Below are 13,571 nucleotides of genomic sequence, written 5' to 3'. Positions count from 1 at the left end.
TCCTCACACAGCTGGTGGGGTGAGCTGAGCCTTACCCACTGCTGGGACTCCCTGGCCCTCAGGTAGCCCTGTGTCCTGCACATCTACTGACCACCTAAAATGCTAAAATCCAGGCTGGCAGCAGTAAGAAGTACCCTGCCTCTGGTTGTTAGCAATAATTCTCCCCATGACAGATTCCAAGTCATTTTCTTACCCCTAGTATTAGGAAAGGTGTAATTGGCAAAGGAGAAATATGTATTTTTATTTTTCCCATTAAAAACACAGATGGCTGAACGAAAATGATTAATTTGCATCTTTCACCAGCAGTTTTGCAGATGGCTCAGTATCACTGTCTACAATTCTCAGCTCTTAGATTTGCCAAACTTGGCTTCTGTAATTCCTTAAAATTTGAGGTCTAGACATCAAACATTTAGAAGGTATTTTAAGTAATAAAAAAAAAAATGGGAGGGCAGTTTTCACAATAAGCTCTCCTGACAATCTGCATGTGATAAAAGTCTAGTTGTAAAGCTAATAGGCTTTCCTCTGCCTGCATCTGAGAGATGCGTCTGCAGCGCCACGGACCTCTGAACCTACGCTGTCTCATAAGCTGGTTTCCCTAACACTGACGTGCCATGCCCAGTAAGCACAGCGCTTCCCCATCTCACCTCCAGCTACTTCCAAGGGCCCGTTCTTTTTCCGGAGTTCCAGAACAGCTTCCACAAACTCCTTGCCACCTTTCTTCTCCAGCGTGTTTCCTAGACAAGGAGAGGGCGAGGTCAGATTGCCATTCTTGTGTCTCAGGGCACACATAGACACTTAGCATGTCAGGTGATTGCATACTTTAAATGATCTGACCAGCTAAATTTCCATATGGCTGCAAAACAGGAACTAAGCCATGAGTGAGTCAGAAAAGGGAAATTCAGAAGGGATTCACCATCAGCCAGTTACAGCTCCAGCACTGCTGCTTCACCAAGCTGTATTTGCTGGCCCTTTTTTGGGAGTGATGCAGGGTGACCCTGGATGTGCCAGAGATGCAAGGGACATGGGAGACGCCTGTTTTGCATGCTTTTCATCAGCGTGAGAAACCAGATAGTGCTGGCTTCCAAGGCTGATGCCTCCCCTGGATTTTCTTCCCTATCTCTGGGGAGAAGCCCCAAATAAGGAGGTTTTAGAAGAAGCATACCATGCTCCCATCAGACAGCTAGCTCTCCTCTTGGCAGCAGGCCCAGGAGAAAGCATTCAGATTTGGCCACCTTTGGACCAGCCTTATGACCATGCTTAGTTCCTGTTTTGCAGCTTTGGTATCATATGCGAATACAAAAAAAAAAAAAATGGCCTCAGACAGTATTTCCTTAATCACACTAATGGTTCAGAATCATTTTAGGCAAAGGAGACCAACATCAGAAGCAGAGCTTAAAGATGAACTTGTATTACATATAAGCTGGAAAGAAGGATGACTAACTGTTCAGGACCATAGTTTTCAAAAAAAATCCAAGGGAGGTAGGGAGCGCTTTTTCTTGAATTAGGGTACTTGCTAAGTAATCAATTCCTGCTATGAAAACCAAGTCCCCAAACAAGATTACCCACACCTATGTAGGGTCTGTGGGTTAAATGTCTCCTGTGGGACAGCGAGCAGAAATCAATGAAGGACAATAGCCAGAATGGGGTCTCAGTCTTCCTTAAGCCCTGATTCCTCAGTTTTGCACATTTTAAAGTACTTTTCCTCACAAGAGGATAAAATACTCCCCTTAAGATTCACCATTTGTCTTGGAAAATTCAAGGTGCACCTGGCACATTCTAGTTTGGGTCAGTCAGGGTGCGTTAGAATGTACCAGCCCAAATTCTCTTGGGATTCACCCTGTAGTGACTGGGTCTGATTATCTTAGAGAAACCTGCCTTATTTGCATGCTTGTTCTGGAGGGGTGAACTAACCCCAGGAAGTGTCTGGAAGGAAAAGCAGACGGCCTGGGCACTGTCACAAGCAAGCAGCACCAGGGCTAATGGCAGGCATGGACCAGGAAGCTGCTCCACTGTAGGAAGCCTGGGGTGTGTGAATGAACATGACCAGCAGGCCGTCACTCACAGAGAGGTCTCAGCCATCTAAGAGAAGGCCCGGGGTTCAGAGAGAGATTAACTTGGGATCCTTCAGGTGGGATCCAGGGTTCCTCCTCACTAGCCCAGACTGCCCTCATGCCTTCACTTGTCTTAGAAAGCAGTGAAGAAGGCTGCAAATGGCAGAGGTGTCAGGAGGGAAAACACATCCACTCCAGCAACTTTTACCTGCTGCAGCAGCAATGGGGGCTGCTACGTGTTTCTGACAAAGTTCAGCATCAGAGACAGCAGCTGAATGGGCTTGAGGGAGCAGGTACGGGCTTCAGGGCTCAACTCCACCCACCAGGCAGTGGAGACTTTGAGGATATAACCTAGTTGAGTGAGGCCCGATTATAGGTTCACTTGAAATATCCATGCAACTGAGAAGGATAAACCTGAAGTCTGAATCCGCGGGATCCCAGATGCTGCTGGCCAGCTGTGCCTGGTCTAGCCTCCCCTCCTAACCCATCCTCAAGCTGGAGGGAGGGAAACACATGCTCTAGGCAGGACTATTTCAGGTCCACATTCTCTATCATATCTACTCTTTGGGGAGAACTGGGAAATTTGGAAGGTAAAATAAAATCAGTACTGTACTAATTGATACTACCAACTCCCCTTTAAAATATAAAGAAAATGTGATTTATTATTAAAGGTGTTTTATCTTAGGAAGAGTGTTTACTTTAAAATTTTTACTTATAATTAAATCTTGCTTTAATTAGAAGTGAAATTTGCAAGTTGCAATACACTCAATGCATTTCCCAAACTTAAATATTGAATCCTAGATTGCAGGCAATCAACCCAGTCAGGACTTGACTCCTACACACACATACGTATGCACATGTTCATGTAGATACACGTGTACTTTTTAACAAGAAACAGGCCCATTTCAACTGTATTGTCGACACTCTGAATATAAGACTCTTGTTTTTTAGGCTTAACTTCAGGGTTAATCATAAAGCAATTGGCTTATTTGCCCCCAAGCATAAACATGTGTTACTCCCAGGAGAACAAGAACATTATTTCATGCTCAGAAAGCAGGCATAAGTATTCAGTGTTCAAAACAGCCTAAGCGAAAATTTAGGCTTGGACAAATGTCAGGCTAAGCCTGTGGTCTATTTCACTGTTAGAAAGAACTTTGATGGGTAAAAGTTAATCACTGGGGCTAGGCATTCCTGCACTCGCATTCCTTCTTCCAGCAGTCTCGGGACTCAGGAATTCACACCAAATATGAGAAATGGAGTGATTACCTCCTAGCTTCCTCTTTTCCCCTCTCACACATCAAAGTGGGAGCTGGAACCAATTGAGACCACGTACGAATCGAGTTTACCATTGTTTTGGTATTGTAAAAGATACCTGGGTTCAGTACTGGTTTGGACTGATGACTGAGAAGCAGCACTGAGGTGGGCTTTGAAGACCTGGGTTCTGGTCCCGGCACAGTCTTTCCTCCTTGGCCAGTCAGGCTGTCTGGACCTGCTGAGGTTTTTTCCAGCTATGACAGTGAGTGAGGTGCAATGTGACCTTGGGCAACGTCGGACCCAGGTTACTTACACTTTCATGTCACCCATGCTAACCGTGCCTGTCCTGTGCATATCAGCAGGGTGAGGGCAAGCACCTCAGAGGGAAAAGCATGAGCATTGTCATTATTCCAAGGAGACCAGTTCCATTCACGGGGTGGAGGGGGGCATAGTTGGCTCTGCCTGTCACCCCCAACTGGCCACCACCGGTCTCAAAGCCTCCAGCTCTAACTCCTGAGCGTGGCTAATCCTGCTGAACAGGCGCTGTCCACGGCCGCGGCAGCTCGGCCAACTTCCTCCTCTCCCTGGGCCTGGGAGAGATACTTTTGCCCAGGAAGTTGCATCATTTCCATTTCGCCAGAAGTCCTGGATGGCAGGGTGAACCCAGGCCTTAGTCAGTCCTGGCTGAAAGATAAGCCCTTAGCTGTTCATTTATTTATTTTCCTCCAAATAAGTACTTCCCTCCCATCAAGTTTTCATTGGGTTAAGAAAGGAAGTATCTTTCTCTTAAGTTGCCTGACTTAGGAGCTCTTAAACTCCTCCAAAACCTTGTGAAAGAGGAGTTTATGTTAATTGCCTACAGCCTGATTTCATTTTGGCCTGGCAGATTTGGCGAATCCTGACTTTCCATCCAGTTTGTCTTTCCATCCATGTCCAAAATCCAAAATGCCCCAGAGAGCAATTAGCCCAAATCACAGCGGCCGGGGCAGACTGTGAACAGCAGGCTTTGCCAGTGACACTAAACAGAGCTGGACAGCCATAGCTTGCTAGGCTGTGGCCGTCCGGTGTCCAGGACACTCATGAAAATCCTGATAGCCTCTTCCTTCAAGATGACTTCAACTTTTGCCCTTATTGGAAATGTATCCATTCTCTTCGGAAGCTGGTGTTTGAGCCTACACTCAGAATGCTGCCCTCGGGACCAGCACTACTATAACAATCCTACATACACCAGAGTGAGAGCATACAGTAAGCACCAGTCATGAGCCAAGCACAAAACAAGGTGCTTTCCTTCCATCTGTTAACGTAATTCTCATTATTACCACTATTTTACAGATAGGGAAACCAAGGCATCAAGGAGTTAAGTGACTTGCCCAGGCCCCATTACCAGTAAGTGGTAAGGTCAGGATTCAAGCTCCTTCTAACTAGCTCCAGGTGGACATTTTTGCCATCACACCTGGATGCCTCCTCGTCCTATAAGTGCCTCAGTGTATTTTTAAAGTAGGGCACTGTCTGATGATGCTGGTGCAGCAAGTCCGCAGCCACAGTGCTAGGCACCCGGCACCCTCAGTGCTCCTCTGCCTCACCCTAGCCTCAGCCATTTAGCTCCAGGAGCGAAGTGAGGGTGATGCACGTCAGCTGCCCGGGGAGAGGAAGGAGCTTTCGAGGTCTAGGAGAGTGTTTCTCAAGTGTGGTCTAGGGACACCACATCAGATGAGGTGACAGTCATGCACTTAAGGTCTGAGAGCCCCTGAGGGTGGGAGAGTGTTCTGCGAGTGTCCCGTGTGCACCTGAGGCTTTAAGACCATTTTCAGGAATGAGTGTGCTTCTGACACAGAGAGAGAGGTGTGTGGGGCAGAGACCTGTGCACAGGCATTCATTCCTGTACGTCTGGGGCACAGAAGTGATCTTGGATACCACTCTGCCGATCTGGCTGCATCCCCCTTATAGCTGAAATCACGTGTGAACCCAGTCTCCAACACAGCTGTGCTTCGTGAATCAAATGAAGAAACGATGTTGCTGAACCAGTTTCCAAACCAGAACTGTGCCCATTTGTGAGCTGCATGCTGTACCCTGGCTGACAGCTAGCTGTATTTCTTCAGTTCACAACCCGGGGGCGGAAGACCTTGGGAAGGTCAGGACAGCTGGAAGTGTGAAATGAATGCAGCCTGCGTAGCTGTCAAAGGATCAAGCTGTCTGCGGCGGCCGACTGACCATGCACACACACACTCGGCAGCACCCGCTAGGCATTACCTACTTCACCACCGGTGTAGAAGTCAGTGTTTGTCGGGTGAACGACAGCGTCACTGTCGATGGAGGCAATGTCAGCCTGTACAACTTGCAACTATAACAGGTAAACAGATGGACATCAACTGTGCTGGACCGGGACCGCGCACAGGCACATTCACTAACGCCCCGAGGGCAGGGCCGCCTACCTGGTCGATTCCAACCCACGAGCCAAAGGGGCAATCAGTCCACCAAGTGCGCACACGTGGACGGGGGTGAGGAGAGGAGGAGGAGGAACATCAAATGTGACATGTTTAAATTAAACATTTGAATGACAAGTCCAAAAAAAGAGAAACACACACATGAGATCATTTCCAAAGGTTAAAAGAAATAAAACAACGAATGCCCCATTTCACTTGGCAAAGCCTATAAGACTAGCACCCACTGAGAAGGCTACTAAAACATGGCATCTGTTTTAAAAATATGTAGACTATCAGGCCACCCAAAACAACAAGTTTCTCCATTTTGTCGGCAGCAGGCAACGCTCGGGGTTTTTTATTCTTGTGACAGTCGTCATTTTGAAAACTGAGAAAACAGTAGAGCTTTTATTTTTTTCCCTCAAGGTGTAAATATATTTTTCCAGGCTTACCTATTATCCTAGTCAATTTTATTTTTACGTATTTTACATACAAATTGTACTTTGGATAGAATCCTTGCTTTTTCTAGCTTGTGACCTTTTTTTTTAAGAAGATATAAGGTAGTTGGAAAACCAGTTGAACAGGGCATTCTTGAGTCCAAGGTCCCATGTCTTCAGCCCATTCTTGGACCCAGTTTGTGTGGGTCGGGCCTGGGTTCTGAATGAGCATTTCTCCCAGGAAATATGCCCTCTTTACAAAAGCTGGGAGCCAAAGGCACACAAAACACACCTCTGTCAGCACCAGGCACGAGTCTGCCTTGGGGGCATCTGCTAGCCTGTTGCCCCTGGCAAGGCTCACAGCTAAGAGGACAGGAGCATTTATTGTGCCCCTGAGCTGTCCTTTATGCAAGAATGGAGCCAAAGAACAGGACACCTGAGGGGTACCTCCCAGCTTGCCCTGAACCATCAACCCTCCTGAGCCCGGAGACACTATGGCTCTGGGGCAATTTTCCTCCATAGGAACTCACTCAGAAAGAGAGATTGCCCTTCTGTTTACTATCATCCTCTAGCCACATAATTCATGAAGGTGACACTCAGTCATATGCTGTTTTCAGTTGCAGAAAAAGTTAAAAAAAAAACAACAGTGTTTGGTAAATCTGGGGGAAAGCAATTTGCTGGTAGATTAAAGACAGCTTAATGGTATACTGATACAACTTAATTCTCTCCCTTTTTAAGTGCTTTCAAGCTTCATTTGAGTGTCACTTCTAATTAAGGCTTAAATGGAGAAACTATCATTTTGTAGTTACCTGAGATTTTTCAGTTCTAAAAAAAATACAAACACATTTTTTAAAAATCCCCCCCCAAGTAACCAGCAGTCAGTACGATCATTATGGAAGAGAATTTAGATGGCAATATATTTACAATCAAGGGGAAAGTAGCCCATCGCACTTAATGAAACATCAGATTGTTTCCATTTGGAATGGGTTGGAGCAAGCAGACATTCAATGGCTATACTCAAACGTTAATCCCAAATTTGGGAATTTGGCTTGACCATCTGAAGTTTGAGAAGATGAAAAGCCTAAATTCTGGATTCCATAACTTTTCATCTGACAGCTGGCAGTGCCAAACCCCATCCCCAATTACCTAGGTCATCTTTAAGGTCAATGTCAGCATTGGTAGGATTGATTATGGCCTCCACCTCAAAGCCGGCTAAATTACTGATTTCACTGTGAATAAGGTTCAGCTGAAAAGAAAAGCATGAGGTGGGAAATAACAGGACAGCCGGGAGTCACAGAGAAGGGAGCCTTGGGATACAGATGAAGGACAGTGGACACTCCAAGTCTGCTGGGCACGAAGGGGAATGGGGAGTCGCTGGCTAAAATGAATCCATTTCAAACAAAAGACTCAAATGCCGCACGGGATGCTGAAAGGAAGCAAGCTGGGCCAAGGGTCTAGAACCTGGTGGGTGATGCTTGGGACAAAAGAGGCATAAGCCAGATTGGACTGGTGGATCCACCTCCCTTTAAAGCAACTTGTGATCTAGGGGCCAAAGTAAAGCAGCCGTCAGGACCCAGAATCAGAATACTCATTGCTGGGTGGGTGGAGGTGGTCTATGTGACTCTCCTCTTCTTTGAGGGCTAGAATGGTGAAGTCCGATTTGTTTTGGGCAAACCCTTAGTATCTCTGCCATTCTCCTCCAAGAGGCCATGTGTCTCTATGGCTGTGCCCATCACAGTGACCACTGGCTGGCTGGCTCTCCTGCCCCGCTCAGGGATGGCAAGGAGCTAGAATGGTCTGTTGCTTAGTAACATCTAATTTTATATGCCTATTAGTCATGTAATGCTGAAGGTCTGGTGAAACCCAGGAACAGAAATAGCAGTTCTCTAGCACGGCAATGTGTCTTTTAAACTGTTTTCACTCTGTTGGTGAGGTTACTATGGGGCCCAGAGGGTTGAGCATTTTCCTTGAGTGAGTTTCATGAGTACCAAGCAACTGGCTCTTTCTGAAGAGCCACTGAATGTTCTCCCTCTCCACTGTTATCCTGTTGTCATAGTAACCCTCAGTTTGTGAGGAATCCTAAGTTCTAGATTCAGCTGTCAGAGGGGCAAGGGGAATTAGCTGGCCCAGGACTACTGTCCTAGGTCCTATTCCTCCCCATCCTGTTCTTAGGTACAAGTGCCTGCAGCAAAGCACACACACCTTCTCTCTCTTTCACTGAAGATGCTCATTCTTCAGTGACATAAATTCCTAACAGCTGCAGCAAAGAGCAATGCCTAAGGAGCCCCCAGAGGAGCAGGTGCCCAAGACCGACTGTGATGCAGGCTGGGGGCCCTGACTGCAGCCTGCCAGGCCTGGCAGGGCAGGAGCCTTTGTCCGGGCGCTCCCTCCGAGGAGAGGGCTGGGTGCAGACACTTGGCAGGGAGGCTCTTGGCAACTGAGCTCCAAGTTGCTGGATTTCTAGGGCCAAACATTTTGTTGAAAACAAAACCAAACAAAAAACCTGACATTCTATAAGCATTAGAAATATAAACCCGCATTTCTGATTCCCAGAAGCAGTCAGTAGATTCTCAAAAAAGGGACCCGCCTGGACTTAAAGTCATCCTTTGTGAGAAAGGAAATAAATTTGGTTGCATGGCCAGGGAAGGGCTCTGGCTAGGCCCTGCCACAGGGCAGTGACCCTCACTCTTCATTAGGACTCAAAGGGAGAAGAGGAACAAGTTTTCCCCACTTGGCTGTCCCAGGGTTTGGTTCCCAGCATAATGGGGTGATTCAGGGGCCACCCACATCCCTGAAGCTGAAGTAAGCCACTGGGGTGATCTCACGGCAAAGCCCTCAGAAGCCCAGGGCCCTGGTGCCAGGACAGAGGCAGAAAAGAGAGACAAGCATCGGGGCCAGGGTGCCCACTGCCGCACACAGGGAGAAGGGGTGAGTGGGCACAGACTAGGGGGCCTCAGGGTTAAGCAAGTGAACATTCAGGACAAGGTAAAGGCTTTGATTCTGACAGCTTCTAAGTATTGCACTTTACTTCTAGAAAACAGTTTATAAAAACTCAGATTAAGCCCATAACTCCCTGCTCCCACCAAAAAAACCCACAACAACCCTCTCTGTGCAAAGAGGTAGGAGGTTGTTGGGCAAGGAAGGAAAAGGAGAAAAAAGGAAAAGAAACACTTGGTATGGTGTGGATGAGTATACTTTTAAGGAATCTGAGATTCCTTTTTTGTTTGTTTAAAAACCATACGTGTTCAAATCCTTAAAATTCACACTATTTTTTTCCCAATTGTATAGATGCTTCTGGATTTGTACTCGAAATGCCTCATTGGAAAGTCATCTATTTCCATGGGCTCCAATTCAACTAGCCGGGAAGACCCCGGTAGCCTGTCTCTGCCTTGGCCTGGGGAGAACCACCCCTCTGTATAGAGGAATGGGCTCTCTCGGGAAATGGGGCTTCACGGCTTTGCGGAAGCGAGGGAGTGGCTGCAAACAGAACTCAAGCTCCTTGGAGAATTCCCAGTTCACTCTGGACTCATCACCTCCCCTCTGAGCAGAGGCAGCCCCGTTCCTGAAAGCACAGAATTCTGCACCTTAGGGAGCCACTTCCACCAGCACTGAGAATTCCCAACTAACCAAGGGCTGGTTCACGCTCACCCACAGCTGAGCCTTGATTTTCCAACTACGCTCTGCTGTGCACCAGGTTCAGCAGAAGTCCTCAGGGAGAGGGGCTGAGCCACAAAACAGTTTTGCTGCTATTAAATATGTACAAATAAGTATGTTTTAAAAAATTGTCTGGACTATAGAGCAGGTTTGTTTGGCAGAGGGATGGGGATGGGAGAGGACAAATTGCTTCAGGCACTTTGGAAAGACAAATGGGTAATCAACTTGGCTGGGGCAGGCTGAACCAGTGAGCAGAAGCTAACAGTGAGAGGATCATGAACAAAGATGGCAGCTCCCCTGGACAGGAGAAGAAAACCCATGAGCACAGGGCACAAATGGGCCATGTGTGCACATGTCTGAAAAGGATCCCACTGTTTATGGACACACATATGCATAGGTCTGGTAGGGCTAGGATGATGCCCAGTCCTGGGAGGTCCCAGGATCCAATCCAACTGGGCCTCTCAGCTGAAGGGCAGTGGCTGTCTCAAGCATATGGCACAGCAGGAGTTCTTACAGGCTGGGAAATCAGATTGCTGGGGAACTGTGAAAATTCTCAAGTTTAGTCTGATTTTCTGGGAGGGAGGAGGGTCATTAATGATTTCAGAATTTGAATAAGGTGACTACTTCTTTGTCTCATCATTGAAAAAGATGGAAAATTAAGTTTTGAACCACAGCATGGGGAGTTTAAAATATCTGTCAAGACTGTTGGCCACTGGAGAGAGTGACCAAAGGGTACTGCCCGTTATAGAGCACAAGGGGATCCCACTGGGCCGCGGAGCTGGGAGAAAGAGACCTAGCCAAGTGTCCTTCAAGCTCCCTTCCCCCACTGGGACCTGATGACGTTAATCCCAGCTGGCTCTGCTGTAGCTCTGATGCCCACAGTACTTGAGCCCTCCCTCAAGTGGTTATGCCTGCACTAACCCTTGTTCTCTACTGACGATGGAACTCCTTAGAGAAGCTCCTCGAAGGCAGAGAGTAGGTTGCCGGCTAGCCCCAAGTGCCACGGAACGCCCAAGACAGTGCTCGGGTTTCTGCTGGCACCCAGATAGAGTTGGAACTGAAGGTCAAACATCCTTACATAACTCTGAGATGAAATGAACACCCCCCTTCCCTTAAAGCAGGGCTAATGGAAACACCAGAGCTCAGGAATGGAGCCTTTGGCCTGGCTTGGACCTGAGGTGGCTCAGAGCCAACCGGCCATCCTGGAAGGGAGGCTGGCACCTACCATTTAGGGCAGGTCAGGAGGAGGCCCGCCAATGACAGGGAAGGAGCTGGTGGCTTGGAGCTACTGGATAGGCCTCTGGCTGCCTTGACATGACCCACTTGGCGACAGGACATAGTACAATCCTATTTTGTTTTTACATAATATGATCAGAAATTCAATTTTAGGAAATTAAATTGATTGTTAAAGATTATCTGACTGACATGTTGAGTCTAGCCTGTAATTGTCAGATTTTGGTGTCTCTTATGCCTCATAATGGACAAGGAAGGAAGAAGACTGGCTGGTCTTATTTTCCTGTGTTAGCCACATAAAATGCAACTCTTTTCCTGTCTCCAAAGTCCACTTCAACTAAGAAGGATGGAAAGGGCATGTCTTTCATAGAATTGTTTCTAAATTCCTCATGGAGAACCGTGTTTCTCTGTGGCCCAGTCTAGGGCCCGCTCCTGCCCTTGCCTCTGAGATGAAGGGGGTCCTTCATCTGTGCTATGCTGCCCACCTGCATGCATCCCCCACCTCAAGCCTGGTGGTGGCATCTGGTAGGTTTCAGGCTAGAATGTGTCACACAAAGGTAAGGACTCATGTGGGCACTTCTGGAGCCTCAGGAACCGAGTCACCACTCTTCATGGCTTCGCCAGTTTCCTAAACTTCTCAGAAGCCAATCTTCAGCCATAGGGTGGAGAGCAGGTAACGGCCCTCTCCTCTTCATTACTGCTTCAAGAGCTCCCTCTCTCCTTACAGTTCCCAGCCTCTGGGAGGGGAGTAGGGGGTTTGGATCCAAGGGAGAAAACCCATGCTACCCAACCCCTGCCTTTAGTGGCCCACAGGGCTGTGGCTGTGATCTTGATATTTGGGAGGGTGTAGACTCATACCCTCTGTACGCTGCCTTTCCAACAGTTTCAAATAACACTGACCCTACTGAGGAAGCCTAAATCATTTACTACCACTGACAGAGGTTTATAGAAATAACACTTTGGAAGTATTTTTTTGGAAATAAAACCATGAGGTTTTTAAATCTCTGAAAAGAGGCTTGTGAACCACAAAGCAAAAACATTTAGTGGATTCAGACTCACAGCACTGTTTTCTTTTGAAAAACAAAAGAAAACATTTCTTTTCTAATGAGGGCGATTACTCCTGAGACTCTAGCATGTGAAATACATCATCAACAACAATTAGATCCCAGGCTGCTGAGCCCAGGGCCAGCTTCCCCTGTGAGTAGCTTAGCAACCATGCCTTCCAGGGCTGGAGCGAGTACAGGATCACCTGTCTCCACCTCAGCTTGCTTGCACTATAAAAGCATAGGTTTCATGGTCACCGATGGAAAAATAAGATTCGAAGAACACAGGGTACCATCTAGTAATCATTCTAAAGTACCCTTTTTGAAATATTTCCTAAAGTCCAAGTCAGAATTAATGTTTGTAATCATAACACTTTAAAATGTGCTTTGTGTAAACATTTGTGTGTGTCAGTTTTACGACTCTTGCCCCTTTTGCACTCTATGCCATGACTTTCACCTGACAGCAGCAGCCAATAAGGGCCAGAAAGCACTGCTTCAAAATAGTGCTCCGAACTGTAGCATTCCCCCATCTCACGCTGCAGGGCCAGAGCTCCAGACAGCCCCTGGCACCTGTTTCTATTTTCCTGCCCAGGCTTACTTGAGATGCTGCTTTATTCTGTGAGGCCACATTTGGGGAGAGGCAGTTTACTCGGCTAAGGGGCGTCTGCAGTGCTGGATTTGAGGGTACCTCATCTGGATGTGTGAGTCTTGGGTCATTAAGCTGAAAGCACATTTAACTCAAAGGGCAGTCTCACGGGAGCTTGGTGTTTGTTCTCAGCACTAACGCTTAACTGTGTGACATGGCAAAGAAGGCGGGGGTCTGTGTGGTTCTGCACTCAGCCCCTTCTCTTACAGCTGACCATTTTACAATGGGTTCCAGCTCAACCACTCCTTTCAGATTCTCCCTCCAAAAGTCAAGACATCAAACAGAGTACATTAGTTTCATCGTCAAGTCCACTTCTTCCATGTTCCTCTATTTCTTAAATAATATTAGACGACATCCCTGTGAATTATTATAGAGCATCAATACTTCTCTATAGCTTTTTGGAGTCCACCTCCCCAGCTCTGAGTGGGGTACAGTCAGTATTAGCAGAATTTGTACTTCCTGGTACTTTTATGCCTATGGCACCTGGTCCTGAGGCCTGAGATCAGGGGTACCCAAAACGGAGGAGAAGACAGCACTGCTTGGTTGCAGAGGAGCTAGCAAGATGTCTGCAGCCTTTGCTGCCTCCCTTCCAGGGCTCACGTGCAGCAGAGCCCAAACAAGGCCCTGATCCCAAGACCAAGAAGTACAAGAAGGGCATCTCCATTTGTCTGTGGATATTTGTACGGCTGAGTGCTGCTATTTTGGAAATATTTGAGTTCATCCAGCAAGGGGCTGTGAGTTCTGATTTGAGGTTGGCTTTGGGGTGGCCAGCAGGAGGAAGCAAGAATACAGGGAAGGGAGCGGCCAGGGTCAGGGGACCTAAAGGCAGGGAG

The 13,571-nt window shown here is 47.4% G+C and overlaps 1 protein-coding gene across 6 annotated transcripts in view; it reads right to left on the bottom strand.

Annotated features, from left to right (window-relative positions):
• The window catches only part of MACROH2A1 (macroH2A.1 histone), a 73,391-nt gene that overhangs the window by 12,258 nt on the left and 47,562 nt on the right, over window positions 1-13,571 (bottom strand). For 2 of the 6 annotated variants that reach the window (XM_044780516.2, XM_044780515.2), the window contains exons 6-7: window positions 5,556-5,646; window positions 645-734 (exon numbers count right to left, since the gene is read on the bottom strand). In XM_044780516.2, coding sequence (XP_044636451.1) covers window positions 645-734; window positions 5,556-5,646 — 181 coding nt within the window. Of the gene's footprint in view, window positions 1-644; window positions 735-3,423; window positions 3,560-5,555; window positions 5,647-7,308; window positions 7,409-13,571 lie in introns of all 6 variants that reach the window. The other 4 variants (XM_044780514.2, XM_044780513.2, XM_044780512.2 and 1 more) reach the window with 2 other exon arrangements.

The sequence above is a fragment of the Equus asinus genome, chromosome 9 (genome assembly GCF_041296235.1).
Source record: "Equus asinus isolate D_3611 breed Donkey chromosome 9, EquAss-T2T_v2, whole genome shotgun sequence".
In the NCBI taxonomy this organism is placed as follows: Eukaryota; Metazoa; Chordata; class Mammalia; order Perissodactyla; family Equidae; genus Equus; species Equus asinus.
This window is presented reverse-complemented; position numbering and strand designations above follow the sequence as displayed.